The following is an 18,560-nucleotide window of genomic DNA, read 5'->3' as shown; positions in this document are numbered from 1 at the left end:
CTGGAATTCTATCAACTTTAGGCTATTGTCTTAGTAAAGTTCCATTATAATAGTGTTTTAACAATGGAGACTAAATACAGAATACGCAGTAGAATACAGAACAGAGAATAACATAATTGGAAGGGACATTGGAGGTCTTCTAATCCAGCCCCCTGCTCAGGCAGGAAACCTACCATTTCAGACAAACAATTGCTCAGTCTTTTCTTTAAAACTTCCAGTGTTGGAGTATTCCCAACTTCCGGAGGCAAGCTGTTCCATTGATTGATTATTCTGTCAGGAAATTTCTCCTCAGTTCTAGGTTGCTTCTCTCCTTGATTAATTTCCACCCATTGCTGCTTCTCCTGCCTTCAGGTTCTTTGGAAAATAGATTGGTTCATTCTTCTTTGTGGCAGCCCCTTAAATATTGGAAGACTGCTATCATGTCACTGCTAGCCCTTTTTCCCTTTTAACTAGACATACGCAATTCCAGAAACCATTCTTTATATGTTTTAGTGTTTTATCATATTCATATACTGACACTCATTGCCATAAAAATTCTACTTAAAAAATGATTTTCAATTTTTAATATATCATTAATATTGCAGGATAATATTTTAATTTTCATTACTTGGGAAAAATAAAGTTTTTTGGTATAAAATAAAAGGGCTATGACTATGCTATTCATATTTTTTTCAGAAGGTTTTGGACTATTTTAATCAAAAATTACAGTGCTTGATTTGGGCATCTCTCTTTTTCTATAGCTCTTATTGATAGTTATGCAGATGAAAAATTATTTTTGGAAAAACAAATCCAGGGAAAGACAGAGGTAATAGAGCATCTTGAACAAGAGCTACATCGTACAGGTAACAAATTACAGGAACTAGAGGCTGAGAGACAGCATCTTCAAGAAGAGAAAGAATTGCTCTTCAGGCAAAAGGATGCTATGAAAGCTGATGCAGGACCCATAGAACAACGTATGTATTTTTTAAGAGTCTTATAAATATGTACATTATTATTTAATATCTAATAGATTTTATAGATTTGTAATGGGGTGGTCCTAAGCATTTTGATTTAGCATTTCGAAACATTTCCAGGATATAAAGTCAATGAGATGCAGGGGGTAACATGGGGAGAATTTCCCCAGATCCAGGTATTTTTAGGCAGCACTTATTGGGAATAAACAGTCATTCGCTCAATTTTGCATCTGTTTTTGTATAATTTGTAGGTTGCTTTGATAGATGAAAGGGCATTTAATAACATACTAATTTTATATTTAGCAAGATTTAGTGCAGTTCTTTAATGTAATTGCTTTTATCAGCAGAACTGAAAAAGGAACTATTCTTTTCCTTTTTTACCTTTTAAAATTTAACTGGAGCATCAAGCACATTTAGAAATGACACTCATTTATCCATAATGTTGACAGGGTTTCATCCAATTTAATGGCACCTAATTAAATATCCATGACTAGAATTGATTTTTAAAAATGTATATTCTGTTGAAAGATCAGTCAAAATGGATTATTGATATGCAAAGCATAGAGCCGAGGTGGCGCAGTGTTTAGGGTGCAGTACTGCAGGCCACTTCAGTTGACTGTTATCTACAGTTCAGCAGTTCAAATCTCATCGGCTCAAGGTTGACTCAGCCTTCCATCCTTCCGAGGTGGGTGAAATGAGGACCCGGATTGTTGGGGGTGATATGCTGACTCTGTAAACCGCTTAGAGAGGGCTGAAAGCCCTATGAAGCGGTATATAAGTCTAACTGCTATTATTTTCCTGAAACATTCTCTGCATGAATTAGGCACTATTGGGTAATCTATGCCGGAAGTGCAGCACACATACCGTATTTTTCAGAGTATAAGACACACCTTTTTCCCTCATAAAAAAGGCTGAAAAATCTGGATGTGTCTTATACACTGAATACAGCATTTTTGGCCTCCTGAAACCTCACCCCCTTCACCAAAATGGCCATGCATAGCCTTTAGGAGACTTCCAGAGTACGCTTGGGGGACTGGGGAGGGCAAAAATGAGTGAAAAACAAGGTGATTTTTGCCCGCCCTCAGCCCCCAGGAGCACTCTGGAAGTCTCCTAAAGACTATGTGTGCCCATTTTTTGACAAATAAAAATGTTTTTTGCTCATTTTTGGCCCCTCCCAGCTCTCAGAAGCACTCTACAAGCCTCCTAAAGATATACATGCCCTTTTTTGACACCCCCTCCAAAAAACGGGCCTGTTTTGTGAAAAACAGCCCCTTTTTGGAAAGTGTGCAGAGTGCAAAAACTTTTTAAAAAAATTTGCCTGTTCAAAATCTTGCTGCGTCTTATACTCCAGTGTGTCTTATATTCCAAAAAATATGGGACTTTGTTCAGAGCACACATGTTGTGGAAAAACATTTGAGGGGAGAGGTGTTAAGCACCAGGAAGAAGAAAGACTGGCATAGGACATGGTTTCGGAGAGATATGATGGTGGTCAGATTGTGCAGAATGGCAAAAGATAAAATGACTATGTTAAGTATGTACAGATTGGCAATGATGAGGATAGAAGGCATAAAAGACTGAAGAGATATGGTAGATACATAGAATAGATATAGAACAAGAGAGAAGATAAGAAAAATGGCAGGAAGGTATGCCACATTTTAATTCAACAATATAATAAAATAATAATGTATAATGTATAATAAAAGTATTATGTTCTTTGTAATATTTGAGAGAAAAATAAGTGTAAACATGGGAAAAATATCTAACAGTTATGTTTAAAAAATCAATGACACTTTTTAGAAATTCAGCGGACATTTTACTTAACTCTATTTTCTGTCTTCAACTACATTTTTCTCATATAATATTTCAGCTTGAGAAAGCTATAGACGGCATGTGAATTACTTTGCTTCTTGTTTTTTCTGTTCTCCTAGGCCTAGTAGATGCTGCAGTTGATGCAGCTTCCCAAGCAGGTGTGTTTGTATATTGCATGGCAAATCTTTCATTGGGTGGAAGATTTAACAGCTACTGACACTTATTAATCATGGTCTCTTTTTGGGCTTTCAGCTTACTGACATTAACTTTACTAGCTTGCTGCTTTGATACTGTGTTTAATGTTCACACCTTTATTTTGAATAACAACTGCTCACAATTATATAGTGTGCTATATTAATATTTTAAAAATGCAAATTACTTCAATAACCATCATCTTTAACCAGCTAATAATTTCTGCATTCGTATAATAAACTGAAAATAGAGATCTTTGTCAAATAAAACTCTGCCTTTCTGTGTGATATTTGAGGAAGCAAGTATGATGTAAGATAATGGGTACAAAAATCTACACAGTAAGATGCAAACAAACCCCGCCAAAAGACCATTATCTGGTGATGTTTTTTATTCATTTGGCAAAGACTTAAATCCAAAAATCTATTATTTTTAATCTCTCTCAATTAAGAAATGAATGTGATTACAGCATGTATACCAATTAAATGACTGAAACATAACATAATTAAATTATTTTTACATTATTTCTTATATATATATATATATATAATATTAAGCAATGTATGCATTATGGTGCATTAAGCAATGTATGTATTATGGTGTTACCTCAGTAAATTGGGAATTGTCTTAGCATGTGAAGTCTCATATGCTGCAGTCATAGCTCCCTTGCAAAATATCCCTAAGTTCTTAAGTTCTTTCCATTTGTCTTTCAAAAATTTCTTTAAAAAATTGGAGGGAGGAAGTAAACTAATTGAAAATTCCAGGTGAAGGTAAGAAATATCTGGGATACTTTTTCTTCCTATAACTCACCAGGTGAAGGTCTAAATTATTTTACATCAAAATGTTGTATGTGTCATTTGTGGGAATGTTTGTTTCAATTGGAACAACCCTACAGGATGAGAAGACAGTTGGGTTTTAATGCCATTACACATTTTCTGCAGTATTGATGAAAATAAATGTAGAACCATAGAATAATTCTATCAAAAAAGTTAAACCATGCAGGCATTATTATTCTGTGTATTGAGAATATCACATAATTTTGGTGAAACCCAAAGTTATTTTCATCCTTTATTATGCTGTAGCATAATCTTGGGAGTGAGTTTATTTTAATAGAACAATATTAACTATCCATACATAACAAGTTATGCTTTCTTAAACAGAGTTGTTGTCAGAGACAGAAAAGTTAATGAAAGAAAAAATAGAAGTGCAGCGGCAGGCTGAAAAAGAATACAATTTTCTTCAAAAACATGCGAAAGCCTTGGAAAGTGATTTAGAGGAGCAGCTCAACCAGTTTTTGGAGCTAGACCAAGAAAAAAATTCAGAGATAATGGATCTAAAGCAGAAAAACCAAGCCCTAGAGAAACAGCTTGAGAAAACAAAAAAATTTCTAGATGTAAGTAAAACGATGAACTCAACCCATGCATCATTTACAACCCAATAAAAACAGAATTCAACAAAAAATCAATTAGCACAATGCATTAAAATGCTTGTCATACATAGTTTATACTTTAAAAAAAATAGCACAATAAACATGTTATTTGTTAAAAAAAATAAGATAGCTATGTTTTCCTATTTAAAATATGATAAATTTAATATATACAAGGTTCCTGTTTAATATATACATTGTTCCTGTGAACAATGATTTTTAGTTTGAACCAATTTCAGCATGACCCCTTTAAAAAGCCTTGATTGAGGAGTAAAGCGTTTCTGATAATTTGAAACAATATTGCAGCATTTCCAGTAGAATTGGACTTCTCTAGCTTTTCAAGCATAAAATGATTTCTGTGTAAAAAGTTTATAAAATAAATAAACAATCTTTCTGACATAACAAATAACATAATTTTATGCTAAAATTGCCATTGATTTTATATATTTGCTGAGAATCTATTTGGATTTTATTTCTAATGAATAATGTAAACAAACTGATTACCATCAAATATCATATTTAGCATTGTAATAACGTTTACATTGCAAAGGATCTGAAAAATTGGATGTTGTTACTTTGTGTATTTCTTGTCTACGTTGTGCAGTGTTGTATGTAAATGTACAGAAAGGACTTCATGTTCCGTAAGAATAGCTTTACACACACACACACACAAACACACACACACACACACACACCTTATTACGCTCTAAATTATCACAAATAATTACTAAGGTTTTATGGAGTTAGCTTAATATTGTTTTAAGACATAACAGCACTATCTGTATTCTGCATTATGTTTTGATATTTCCCATTAAAATATGAATATAAATATATCTATCTATATGTAATGGCTTACATTTCAGGAACAGGCAATTGATAGGGAGCATGAGAGAGATGTTTTCCAGCAAGAAATACAAAAGCTTGAGCAACAGCTTAAAATTCCTCAAAGATTTCAACCAGTCAGTGAACATCAAAATAGAGAGGTAAGATAAAGGGGATAAAAGCTAATATGGCTTTCTGAGAATTAATGGTGAGACTCTATAGAATCTTATGGGTATATACATACGCTTGAATTTAATGACAAGTGCTATTCTGTGTTTAAGCCACGTTTTACAATACTTTTTATGGTAATTAAAATAAGATTTACAAAGTATGGTAAAAACAAGTATTGCAAAGAATGTATAAACTATGGCTACAATACTATGGTATTGTAGGAGGTGATTTTTTTTTTTTTTTTTTTAAGAAAAAGCTTCCTGGGGAAACACAGAGGAAGGGGAGGGGAATAGTCTGTTTGTTGCCGGTCTGTCCCTTTTCCCAAAAGAACCCCCTCATATCTTTAGAACTCTTACAAACAGGTAGTTCTTACAACCGCATCGACATGAGAATTTTCAACACTAAGTAGCACAGTTGTAATTGTAGTTGTTAGATATCACGTGACCACAGCAATTTAGCATGGCAATCTCAGCAATCCCCTTTACAATAGTTCACCAAGAATTGTGGGCCATTAACCAAGTTTCCATCCCAAGGCAAGCCTTTGCGGCTTTGTTCCTTCCCTGCCCTGAGATTCAGTAAGATAAGGGACAGCCTCCAACTTCTCCCATCTTCCAAAAGCAGCACAGCTTTCCAAAAATGCATAGTTTTCCAAAGACTTAGGGAGCCACATGTGGAAAAGATTCACCAGAGAAACTGAGTTCAAAAAGTAGAAGAAGGAATTGCTTCTGTTCTGGCTGCAACAGCAGGGTGTGCGAAGGTTGGTGTAGGCATCTGGGAGAGAAGGTAGCTAGGTGAATTAAAGCCACTGGTTTTTACTGGGGTTCGTGGGTGCTGCAGTTTGGTGCCACACTGGTCAGGTGGGCTGCAGAGCCACATGAGCGCTCCCTGGAGAAACTGGTGTGCCTGAGATAGCATGGTAGCTACAGATCCAAAGACAAGGCAGTGAGGCGTTTTCAGCAGGGCTGGCTGGGTGCAAAAACTGAGTGAGAAACTATTGCAAGGAACTGGGAGAGAAGACAACAAGGCTTGCTGAGTTGTGCAGTGGTAGCTGAAGTTTCCTGGGGTGTGGAAATGGGCCCCAGAGGCACATGGTTTGGGACTGTTTGCCATGCTTCTAATCATGGTGTAGGATGACCAAAAGGGCAGAGATAGGGGGGGGGGGGGATAGGCAAGTAATGTGAGATGAAATGCCCCTGCATTTGTTACTGCAGTCAGGCTACCAAGCACTTGAATTTTGATCATTTTGCCATAACTTCAGGCATGGGTTGTCTGTCTATTTTTTGAGTTCTGTTGTAACTTTGCAGAATTGCTGAATGATTTATCATGTTGAGGATGCGCACACATACAAACAAACACACACACACACACACACACACACAAACGTATACATACATCTTACACATATACATTATATAGCCTAGAGGCGATAAATTCCAATAGGTATAGTATAGAATAGTTATATTATAATGAGCATAGAAAAACTTATAGCATCAAAAATTATAACTTGAACCTAGAAGGACTTATATTATCAAATATTCACAATTAGCAGACCTCTATGTTTTCATGTTTGTGTATGCCTGTCGTTATGTTTGTAATCTCAGTATAATATTTCCTGAAATAATATCTACAAACCTATGCCGCAATATTAAGAATTCCAGAGTTTACTTTTAGATGGGTATTGGTCATCTTACCCTTAGATTATGTATTGGGCATTACTCTTAAAGCCCTTTATGGCACTGGTCCAGGATCTCTGAGGAACCATCTTTCCCTGGTAGGATCAGCCTACCTCATTCACACCAACAGGAAGAGTTTACTATGGATCCCATCAGCCAAGGAATTTTGGCTAGGTATGGTCCAGTAAAAGAGATTTTTCTGCAGTGGTCCCCACTCTTTGGAATATGTTGCTGCCAGTGGTGATATCTGCTCCTCTTCTAGCCTTCAAGAACAGCTTTATTTTTCTGATTTCCCTTTATTTTTTTGATTTTGGTTGCTTGTGATTTTCTCCAGACATTAAGTTTTTTTAATACATGTACATCCTTCTTTTTTTCCTATTTCACACAATTTTAACTTGCCATAATTTGTAGCAAATTTGTGTTTGAATTATAGCCTATATTATAATGCCTTTCCTACTCTGCCACCAGGTTGAAGAGTTAACAAATAATCTTCAAGAGAAAACAGATAAATGCAGTGAGCTTTTGCTCTCTAAGGAGCAACTTCAGAGAGATGTGCAAGAACGGAACGAAGAAATTGAGAAATTAGAATGTAGAATCCAAGAACTGGAACAAGCTTTAATAATCAGTGCAGACAATATACAAAAGGTATTTTTCAAGAGTCTGTTTGATTTATAATTATGTATGCAGTATTGTTATCAATGTAACTTGCTTTACTTAATAATGAAAGAAATGTGACTTAAAGAAGTGATAGTTAAATATACTTACTTTAAAGGTGGAAGAAAAAAAGAAATTTGGGTCTGCAACTAAAAGGGGGGACTTGCCTCTAGAAGCACAGCTACAGGCAGAGCAAGATGCCCTTGACAGGAAGGAAAAAGAGGTAGAGTATTTTTTTTTTAATTATTCAGAACTTTCATTACTTTAAATTGAATTCCACATATGAGGTAAAGGAATTCATATCTATGCAGATTCTTAATTATCCAAGTCATGGTTGTCCCAAAAGTGCTTTTCAAAAAGGCAATTTGACTTTCTTGGTTTTTTCCTTGAAAACTGCGATGGCACAGTGGTTGGAGCACAATACTGCAGGCTACTTCTGCTGACTGCCACTAGGCTCAAATTGACCCATCCTTCTGAGATGGGTAAAATGAGGACCCAGGTTGTTGGGGGCAAGATGCTGACTGTAAAATACTTAGAGGGGACTGTAAAGTACTATAAAGCGGTATATAAATCTTATTGCTATTGCTATCAAACGTGTCGCTTCTCCAAGAAGCTTTTTCAGTTCTGACTGAATTGAAGATGCTTCTTTGATGATAAGCAAAACATATTCAAGAAAAAATAAAGAAAGAAGGTCCAGTTGCCTTCTGTATAAAAGGACCTTTGCAGCAAAGGATTCATGGTTCTGTATAAACTTGGTTTTGTGTTGATCGCTTATAGTGCTCAAAAATATTTGTTAAACCTATACAAAATTATTCAGAGGGAGTAAATCAAAATGTATAAGTAAAAAAAAATCTTGTATTTGTTTTACTACTAGATAACCCATGACCCATTCATTCATTGTTTCAAAAATATTTCCTTACCTAAATAGATAAATAAAATTACCATGGATAGACATAAAAGCAGTGCCTTTATGTGGGAGGGGAATAGCTTCCAGCTTGCTGGCAGCTTTGCCATTGGCTTTGTTCGTGCAAAGCTGGCAGGCGGCATCAGAAACCAAACCTGATTGCGGCAGTATTGCAGGGTGGTGAGAAAGTGCTGCAGGGCACTACTTTGTCACTACAATTGGCTTTAGGATCCTTGAAATTTCAATCCCACAGTAAAAGTGGACCCCAGGTTTTGGACACATTCTTTTATCTTAGTCCATTTGAGATACTTTGATTCAAAAAATGTTGGCCTATGAGATAGATACCCAATTGAAGATTACAAACAGACAGGATAGTTTGAATAGTAAAAGGTTCATGTATTTTATTTTAAATGTTTAGTCATCTGAAATAACCCTAAAACAAATGTAGCCCTAATTCCCACCATAAATATTAGAATATATTCAACACATTATAAGATATATTTAATTATTCTGAAGATCATACTGACCTTTAAATAAATATTTGAAATTTCTCTAAGTCTCCTGTTTATAATAAAATAACATAAACTGTATTGGAAGTTGTTTGCCAAGAATCCACACAGAGGATAATCAACATGATTTTGCTATTTCATTTTTTTGGATAAGAGAAATGGCAATGATTTAGATCTTCATTGATGGATGGATGCATTAAATCATATATAAACCCAAAAATATTAGCATGTAATACTAAGCAGGTTATTCACTAAGATACATTTAAAATATACCCAAATTATATTTAAAATTCTTGTATAATTCCATCCTAGGATCATCTGCCTACTGTAAAATTAACAAATGCACCCTCTCATCTTTTAATACTGAGGATATATGAATAAATCATATTTTATACTTGAAAGTTTGAAAGTATCTTTTTAAATACAAGCAAATGTTTAGTATATCAGCTTGTTTCTTAAAACAAGTGCTGCTAAAAAAAATTGCTCTTGTTTACATAAAATAAATTATTCCTTTGCCATTTATTTTGGATATACAGATCATAAATCTTGAAGAACAGTTAGAACAGTTCCGTGAAGAACTGGAAAACAAAAACGAAGAAGTGCAGCAGTTACAGATGCAGCTACAAATTCAGCTAAAAGAGTCTACAACTCGACAACAAGAACTTGAACAAGAAAATAAATTATTTAAGGTATTACTTGAGAACAAATCATGCTTTTCTTTCCTGTTTTAAACATAATCTGAGTTTAGGAAATCTGAAAATTATCAAAAGTATAAAATCTTGAATAAAATTTATAAATATAACTATTTATAAAATATTTTCTTGTTTCAGTTTATTCCTCTGATAAAATGAAAATAATTAGTGAAGGGAATATACAAGTTATTTCCATGCCATTGTTTTTTGTCTGTAGGAGGACATGAAACAATTGGGTCAAGCTATCCAGAATCCTGAAGATACTTCTATACAGGGTCATCATCAAGTTCCTGAAAAATATATAGAGATTATACAGGAAAAGGAACAGAAAATCCATGAGCTCCATGAACAAATTTCAAAATTTCAACAGCAGATGGAAATTACAACAGATAATAAAGTAATAATTTATGGAATCCTTAGTGACGCCATCCCTTTAAGCAAATAAAAAACATGTTAGAACAGAAATACACATAATTCTACTTCAAAATAGAATTTGCATAGATGTTTATTAAAGATACTTTTTAACACATATTTAATATTTCATATCATCCCTCTCTTTATTTACAGCTTGTGACATAGTTGAACTTTTACAACTGGTACAGTTTCTGGTAGTTATAATTATTACTAGTTAGTTTGTGTTATTTTTCCTGCCAATTATTTTCTCATGATGCAGAGCTTTTATTTGGTCACAATTAAACAGGTTTTTTTAAATGCATATAGCGATCAGTATCCCCCATAACACATTAAAAGGCTATATCTGAATGAAATCTTTATCTTATTTTATTTAAATAAATAGGAATTACTCTCATTTAGTTTTTACACATTTCATATAAAAAGCATTGGTATACAGAATGTTTAAAATATATATTTAATACAAAGAAATATAATTAATGACATAAAATTTCATAATATTTTTCTTTATTTTTATCTCAATCTTGCTTAGTTGGTTGAGCACATAAAAGAACTGGAAGCCCAAATAGAAATTTTAAAGAGTGATCAAGAACGTGTCAAGCAGAACCATGAACAAGAAATAGAACAGCTAAATGAAGTCATTGAAAAACTCCAACATGAAATGGGGGAAATTGAACACAAGATACTTTTGGACAGTTCACTGACCCAAGAAGATGTTGATAATTTAAAACACCAGCTTGATGTTGTATTGGCAGAAAGGGAAGATTTAGTGATGAAACTGGAAAATAATGTTAAGCAGTTATGCACAGCAAAGAATGAACTTGAATTTGAACAAATTAACATGGTAGAATTAAAGATAGAACTAGATATACTGAAAGAAGAAATTGAAAAAATTAGAGAAAACCCTGAATTAAATATAAAGAGACGCCAACCACAAGATAAACAAATAATTACAAAGATAGAAGAAGATGCTTCTGGAACAAGTATAAATTTTCAGATGGTTGAGAAAGCTCTAGAGGAGAAGGATTTAGAACTAATCCAAAGCAACAAGGATTTCAAGGATTTCAAAGACCAAGCCCATATGGCATCAAACAAGGTCGAACAAAGAATAATGGAGCTAGAAAAAGGCCTTGAAGAAAAGGAACAAAAGTTTGCTGCACTCCTTCAACATCAAGCTGAATTCAATGTAGTTCTGGAGCAAATTCAGTGTCCCCCCCTGGCAGCTGTAGCGTCAGAAAATAACGAAGAAGCCCTCTGTATTCAATTAGAAAATGCAAAATATATAGGTAGGGAAGATGCAACAACTAGGTTATTAGAGCTATCAGAAAAACGTTCAGAGATGCAGAGGCAACTGGCAGATGCACAAAATAACCTTCAACTAGAAAGAACAAAAGTGGAAATTGTACCAAAGGAGACAAAAGAAAAGGAAGAGAGCGTTGAACAATTGCTAAACGAAATAGAACAAATACAGAAAAAGGAGAAATTGTCAAGTTCCGAGGAAAATATGCAAACTCAGGTATAACTGGCTTGAAATTGTTTTCTTCAAGTATGAATCAGTCAAATATTATTTTGGGAAAAGGGGGGCTGTAATTGTTGAAAATGCAGAAACTGAAAATGAATGGAATAAAGTATTTCTATATTACCTTTATGAGGAATAACAAATCCATGTACAAGTTCAAGCAATTAAAGAACCATAATGTAACCAGACATTTAACAAAAGTGATACATGGGTAATAAAGCCATTATTTTTGGTTACTTTTTATTGCAAAAATGGTGATACTTTACCAACATATGTGTTTCTAGCATCTTAACTGCATACGAGTAGCCACTTTCAGTGGGTAGTTAACTGGGGAAATGGTTAAATCTTTATTCCAAGGATTAATTTAAGTCAGGATTCATCTTCCATTATACCTATAACCCTAACTCCTCCCAATGTGAGAAATTACCTTAGCATAGTAACTAAGAAATACATGTCCGTACGTTGGTTTATACTCACATGATTTACTATTTTGGTACTAATAATTTAGGTGGTCGCAGTGAAAACACGCAAGGAAATTATTTTGAATTAGAAAAATTCATAGTGGAGTCAGCTACAGCCAAGGAATAGCTTAATAACTATTTTTTTAAAAAGAAGACGAAAAGGAAGATCAGTTACTGGGAAGAATAAAATAAACATCTGTTGCACTTTGCACTAAACGTTGCTGGGAACAATGTATTTGAAGGGTGCAAAATAAAAGTATTAAGTAACTAAAAAGCATATTGGGTGGACTTCGTAGAGAATTTCAATTATATGATTATTACATACCTGATTTTTATACTGTCATGATATCTTCATGTAATCAATCTAGAACTAAACTTTCAAATATTCAGAAGATTTGCTGTGAGGGTTGGTTGTTTCTTTGCATGATTTGTCAGTAATTCAGTAAGTAATTAAGAGCTCTAATAGTGAGGCTTTTATGTAGAAGTAAACATTGAGAATGATTTATGTCTATGCTTTAAGTAAGACTATCAATAATCTTAAAATATGATCTATAGATAGAAAAATATGACAAGAAATTAATATAATTTCAAGCAAATTTTTAGTATAGGACAATTCTCCAGACTAAATAAAATGTACTAAATAAAGTCTACAGAGCAGGTGGCAAGCTTTATTAGCAAAAGCTGGTCTTATTTTTTATTTCTTTGATTTTTATTTTGCTTTCTATTCACACGCCCAAGGTGTATAGTGGTCCCTCCTTCCATTTTCCCAACAAGAAAAACCTGTGAGGTAGGCTAGGTTGGGAGAGGGGGAGCTTCTTGGAAGTTGCAAAATGAGATTCTGTCACTAAAAGTATATTTGAATCTTTACCAATCCAACATCTTATTTACCACACTGAAAATGTGCTTGCTGTGTGCATTGACTGCTTGTTGTTCATATACAGTTATCCTGTTTCCATGTTTTTTAATTTCTGAGTCTCAATGTGTTCCTGAATAGTATCACACAGTTACTTTTATATGCTGTGCCGTGCTCCCCACTGCTCAGTACATCATTCTTAAATTTGTACAGTACATCACCTGTGTTTTAATAATGAAAATTTAACTTGCTACCTATTAATAATTAGTGAAGTAATGATATTCATTGGTTTTCTTGTAATGGAAGGATAACAGAGCAGCAAAATTACAAGCATGTCAAAAACGTATACTTATGAGTAGCTGTCACTTCAAAATATTTGCAAAGAACTAGGTGGTTTAAAAAGATCATACTAGTTGTATCTTTTTTCTGTAAGAGTGAAGCATCTGAACTTTTGTTTATTTTCAGGTAAAAGAAATAAACCTGATTTGTCTTAAAAATGAATTAGAGCAAATCAGGAATAAATTAGACAAGACAGAAGAAATAATTGCTGGATATATAAAGAAGGAAAAGAATATTATCAAGCCAGAGCAAATAGATGTGAAATGGATAAATGCATCAAGTCAGACAGAAAAAGCACATCAGATCAGTAGCTGCAACCAGACTTCACAACAACTTGAGAAAAGTGAAGGAATTCAGATTGATTTAGAAAATGAATATTGTTCAACAGAAGCTAGAGAACTCATAAAAGAATTTAAGAAAAAAATGAAACAAATGCAGAAATTACATGCTGCTGAAATAATAGACATGGAAATGAGACATACCTCAGAATCAGAAGGGTTGAAAAGAGAACAATGTATTGTAGTACAGGAGTTAACACAAGAATGTAATGCTTTGAAAAATGTCATAGCGGTTCTAAGAAACAAAGGGGTATGTGCTATCTAAAACACTAACAATAATTGGTTTTTCATAGATAAAATTTTCATTGCTCTACTAATGTTATTAAGGCACCCCACCAATGAAAAAGTTTGATTCATGTACAGATTCTTAAAAGTAGTTTCTAAACATTGGAAAAGGAATAGTAATGATTCATTCTTCATTCTATCATATCTGATGTTTCCTCCCCTAGGGCTTGCTAAGAGCTATTTATCACGAGGGCACACAAGTACTTTCGCTCACAGAATTTCTTTACAATGAAGGTGAAGTTTTTCCTATTAATCAAGAACTAGTACCTTGGCTAGAAGAACGCAAGGCTTTCTTAAGCAGTATTTTATCTCTGAAGGAGTTAATTGCTAAAATGCAGATTCACAGACAAACTAAGGTAATTATGATCACAGAATGGTTACATTTTAGCAATAGCACTTAGACTTACTTACCACTTCACAGTGTTTTACAGCGTTCTCTAAGTGGTTTTCCGAGTCAGCATATTACCACCAACAATCTGGGTCCTCATTTCCCAACCTAAAGTAAAGGTAAAGGCTCCTCTCGCGCATGTGTGCTAGTCATTACTGACTCTAGGGGCAGTGCTCATCTCCGTTTCAAAGTCGAAAAGCAGCGCTCTCCGTGGTCATGTGGCCGGCATGACTAAATGCTGAAGGTAACACTGTTACCTTCCCACGAAAGGTGGTCCCTATTTTTCTACTTGTATTTTTTTATGTGCTTTCGAACTACTAGATTGGCAGAAGCGGGGATAAGTAACTGGAGCTCACTCTGTTACCCGGCGCTAGGGATTTGAACCACTGAACTGTTGACCTTACTGATTGACAAGCTCAGCATCTTAGCCACTATTGCGTCCCTTTTACTAACCTACATATATAAATTATGAAATATTCTATTAATGTTCTTGTGGTGGAATCTCCAGCTAAAGTGGAGAGGGGGTCAAGAGGGATCAGAGTTATAGTCGTTACAGTGCAATAAGTGGCACAACCCAGACATTCTTCAGAATCCTTGAATCTTGTCATCCTTAAGGGAATGCATTCAGTCTGGCAAATAGTTTTGTAACATAAGTGACCAGCAATAAAACTTGTGTTGAAGTTATTGATGAGTGGTTCTGGTTATTTTTGCCTCTAGTTATAGAAATATTTATATTTCTATAAATATATTATAAAATTGTTTTTGAATCTCTTGAAAGTGCCTCTTATTTAACTAGCTAAGACAAATTCTAGTCTCATTTTTCAAAAAAATATTATCAGTCTAATCTTTCATACAGTATGTCTGGACAAATGTGTACTACAATATAGTGTAAGTCATGTAATAGTAAATTTCAGTACAGATATTCTAGAGAAAAAATAAAGCGGTTATATTATTTTTTACTTTTATGCTTCTGTTTTAACACTAATCTTCAGATTCACAATTTTTTTTCAGTAGTGACTTTAAAGGGGCTAAGCAGCCTTCCCCAGTCTGCAAATGTATTGGCTCACTGATTTAGAATTCCAGAGATGAATACATCTGAAACGATGGGGAAAGCAGTTTTAAAGGGGAAAAAAGTTCATAAAAAACAAGAATTGCTAAAATTGCTAAATGCATGATAACCTATAGTCATAAATCTGTTCTTAAGACTACTGGAAGTCATTACATTGTTAAATGAAAAAGGGAGAGAGCTAAGAATTTTCAATAACATAAATATTTATAAAGCATAAACAAAAATAACAATTCATTCTTTTTAAAGCTTTAATATATTTATACACTATTGCTTTTGTTCTCCCTTAGTTTTGTGTAGCATCTGAAGCTTCTGACAGTGTCTCAGATTGGAGGGCTGAACTACTCTGTGCTGTTCAACAAATTTTCCAAAAAGAAAAAGATATTCTTCTAGCAGCAGTTCGAACTGAATTGGTAGAAGCTGGTGTACAAGATGCTTTGGGACTAATAAATCAACTGGAAAGCCGATTTCATGAGCAGGTGAATTATACTTGATAAAAGTAATAATTTTCTGTTGTTAATCACTGCAAATGTTTTTATTTAAGCAGTTTAAAAGATTCTGTGCTTATGATACTTTTTATCAGAGAAGAGAGAGGAAAGGAGCTTTCAAGAGAGTAGAGTAGAGTAAAATAAATGACTAGAATGGAATGGAATGGAATAGAATAGAATAGAATAGAATAGAATAGAATAGAATAGAATAGAATAGAATAGGTTGGAAGGGACCTTGGAGTCCCTTCTAATTCAACCCCATACTTAGGCAGGAAACCCTACCCCACTTCAGACAAATGGTTATCCAATCTCTTCTTTAAAATTTCTAGTGTTAGAGCAGTCACAACTTTTGGAGGCAAATTGTTCCCCTTATTAATTATTCTAACTGTCAGAAAATTTCTCCTTAGTTCTAGGTTGCTTTTCTCCTTGATTAGTTTCCATCTATTGCTTCTTCTCCTGTCTTCAGGTACTTGGAGAATAGATTGACCCCCTCTTATTTGTGGCAACCCCTGAGATACTGGAACACTGCTATCACGTCACCCGAGTGCTTCTTTTCATTAAACTAGATATACCCAATTCCAGAAACTGCTGGAATATTTTAAACTGATCATGTAGCATGCTTGCAACATCACTGTTTTGAGCTGCCAACATGATTGCATTGGTTTCATTGTGTAGAAAAGCAAAGTTTACAGTCTTGTAATCCTTCCATTCCCTCTCCAATCTCACTGCAAGCAGGATGGAGAATTAAAAACAAAAAGTGAGGCACAGGACAATTGTACTGATTATAACAGTGTTCATGTGGTTGAGGAATACTGCAAAGGTATATATGATTTCCAATTGGCCATAAATGTTTTTCACTCTCCACCATTGTTACATATTACAGTTGCTGAGCAAGTAATCAGTAAATGAATACTACCTGTACTCGGGGGAAAAACACTGGGTTTGAAGTTTATTCCAATATTCAAGCACTTCACCCAGATTTTTTTTCTTTTGAAGTCTTACATATTATTTACCTTTATGATGATAGAATTTATTAGGAATGGAACTGAATTTGTTTCTTTTTCATTAGAAACAATTCCATTGAAAACTGTTCCTTTTGTCTATATTATTAGGATAAAACTTGAAAAGTAAGTAATGAAACATACAGCATACACCAACATGTGTTTGCATTAACCACCTGTAAAATAAAACAGCCCAAAACCAATTTTATAAACTTTTGAGTCCCTCATGATAAATATTTTTCTTTAATAAAGCAATGTACTTACCAGCCCTGCAGGCTGAAGTTTTCTAACTCCTACTGGTTTTCTTGTAATTCTACCCTCCTTTATAATCTACTAAGTCTAAATCAGTAGAAGCAGGTACCTGACTCTATTGCAGTATACTGGCTCAGCTGAAAAAACATTGGAAATAACACAATCTAGTCATGAGTTACAAACAATTGCTCTGTCACAGTGCTCTGAAAGTCAAAACACTCAAAAGGCACTGCTCAAAATGGCCAGATATCACCTCATTCAGTCTACCCAGTAGTAGCAGGAGCATAATTATTTGCCATTACTGTACTAATCACTAGAAAGTATAGAAACTCTACCAATCTACCAAACCAAAAATGCAATCATGGGTGCTTAGAACCTCTGAGTTTAAACTTGAACATTGCTGATCTTTTTAAAACATTGTATGTATGTATGTATGTATGTATGTATGTATGTATGTATGTATGTATGTATATAAAACAGAACATGTTTATTTCAAACTGAAAAAAACTGTTCACCGTATACAAATTTTGTTGCAAGTAGAGAAAACTTGGATAATTTTGCCTAGTTGCATTTTTATTATGCTACTTATTATTATAAGTCTTGACAGATTCTATCGCACCAAAATCGTGGGCTGAGGCCTATATAACCCTTTTGCCTAAAGCTGGAGCTGACCGTACCCAAATCAAAAATTATAGGCCCATTTCACTTTTGAATGTGGATTATAAAATCTTTGCAGCTATACTGGCAGATAGACTTAAATTCTTCCTTCATAAATTTATACACCCTGATCAGAATGGCTTCTTGCTGTCAAGGCATTTGAAAGATAATGTTAGAATTATTTTGGATGCCTTAGAATATTATGAAGCCCGGCCGGATAAACAAGTGGCCTTTATGTTTCTTGACGCAGAAAAGGCTTTTGATCGGGTAAATTGGAAGTTTACTGTATGTTGTCACAATTAGAAAATATGAAGTTTGGAGAAAACTTCTTAAATGCAGTTCAGGCAATTTATGTACGACAAACTGTGACATTATTGGTAAATGGAGAAGAGGCAGGTGATATTGAGATTGGTAAAGGCACAAGACAAGGATGCCCGTTATCCCCCCTACTGTTTATCCTCACATTAGAACCCCTTCTTAGAATAGTGAGGAGTGATACACAAATTAAAGGGTTACGAGCTAAAACTCAGGAATTTAAGGTCCAGGCTTTTTATTCTGGAGGATCCTATGGCTTCTGGGATACAACTTTAACATAAAATAGAGGAGTACGGTAGGATAGTGGGGCTACGTATAAATAAAGAGAAGACAAAACTGTTAATTAAGAATATGGCTTTGAACCAGAAAAGGGAAGTACAAAGCC

At 34.3% G+C, this 18,560-nt stretch overlaps 1 protein-coding gene across 5 annotated transcripts in view; it reads left to right on the top strand.

The window, feature by feature from the left end:
* AKAP9 (A-kinase anchoring protein 9) overlaps positions 1-18,560 on the top strand; it is a 104,807-nt gene that overhangs the window by 71,126 nt on the left and 15,121 nt on the right. For 2 of the 5 annotated variants that reach the window (XM_087712620.1, XM_087712618.1), the window contains exons 21-32: positions 741-953; positions 2,882-2,920; positions 4,112-4,344; positions 5,241-5,360; positions 7,512-7,688; positions 7,816-7,920; positions 9,647-9,799; positions 10,020-10,199; positions 10,746-11,729; positions 13,512-13,973; positions 14,173-14,364; positions 15,753-15,941. In XM_087712620.1, coding sequence (XP_087568746.1) covers positions 741-953; positions 2,882-2,920; positions 4,112-4,344; positions 5,241-5,360; positions 7,512-7,688; positions 7,816-7,920; positions 9,647-9,799; positions 10,020-10,199; positions 10,746-11,729; positions 13,512-13,973; positions 14,173-14,364; positions 15,753-15,941 — 3,047 coding nt within the window. The remainder of the gene's footprint in view (positions 1-740; positions 954-2,881; positions 2,921-4,111; positions 4,345-5,240; positions 5,361-7,511; positions 7,689-7,815; positions 7,921-9,646; positions 9,800-10,019; positions 10,200-10,745; positions 11,730-13,511; positions 13,974-14,172; positions 14,365-15,752; positions 15,942-18,560) is intronic. The other 3 variants (XM_087712619.1, XM_087712622.1, XM_014052765.2) reach the window with 3 other exon arrangements.

Source organism: Thamnophis sirtalis, unplaced genomic scaffold (genome assembly GCF_051295495.1).
Source record: "Thamnophis sirtalis isolate CommonGarterSnake01/CBP01778 unplaced genomic scaffold, rThaSir2_p1.2 scaffold_4, whole genome shotgun sequence".
NCBI classification, from domain to species: domain Eukaryota; kingdom Metazoa; phylum Chordata; class Lepidosauria; order Squamata; family Natricidae; genus Thamnophis; species Thamnophis sirtalis.
Note: the sequence above shows the minus strand (reverse complement) of the source record. Positions and strands in the feature narration are given on the sequence as shown.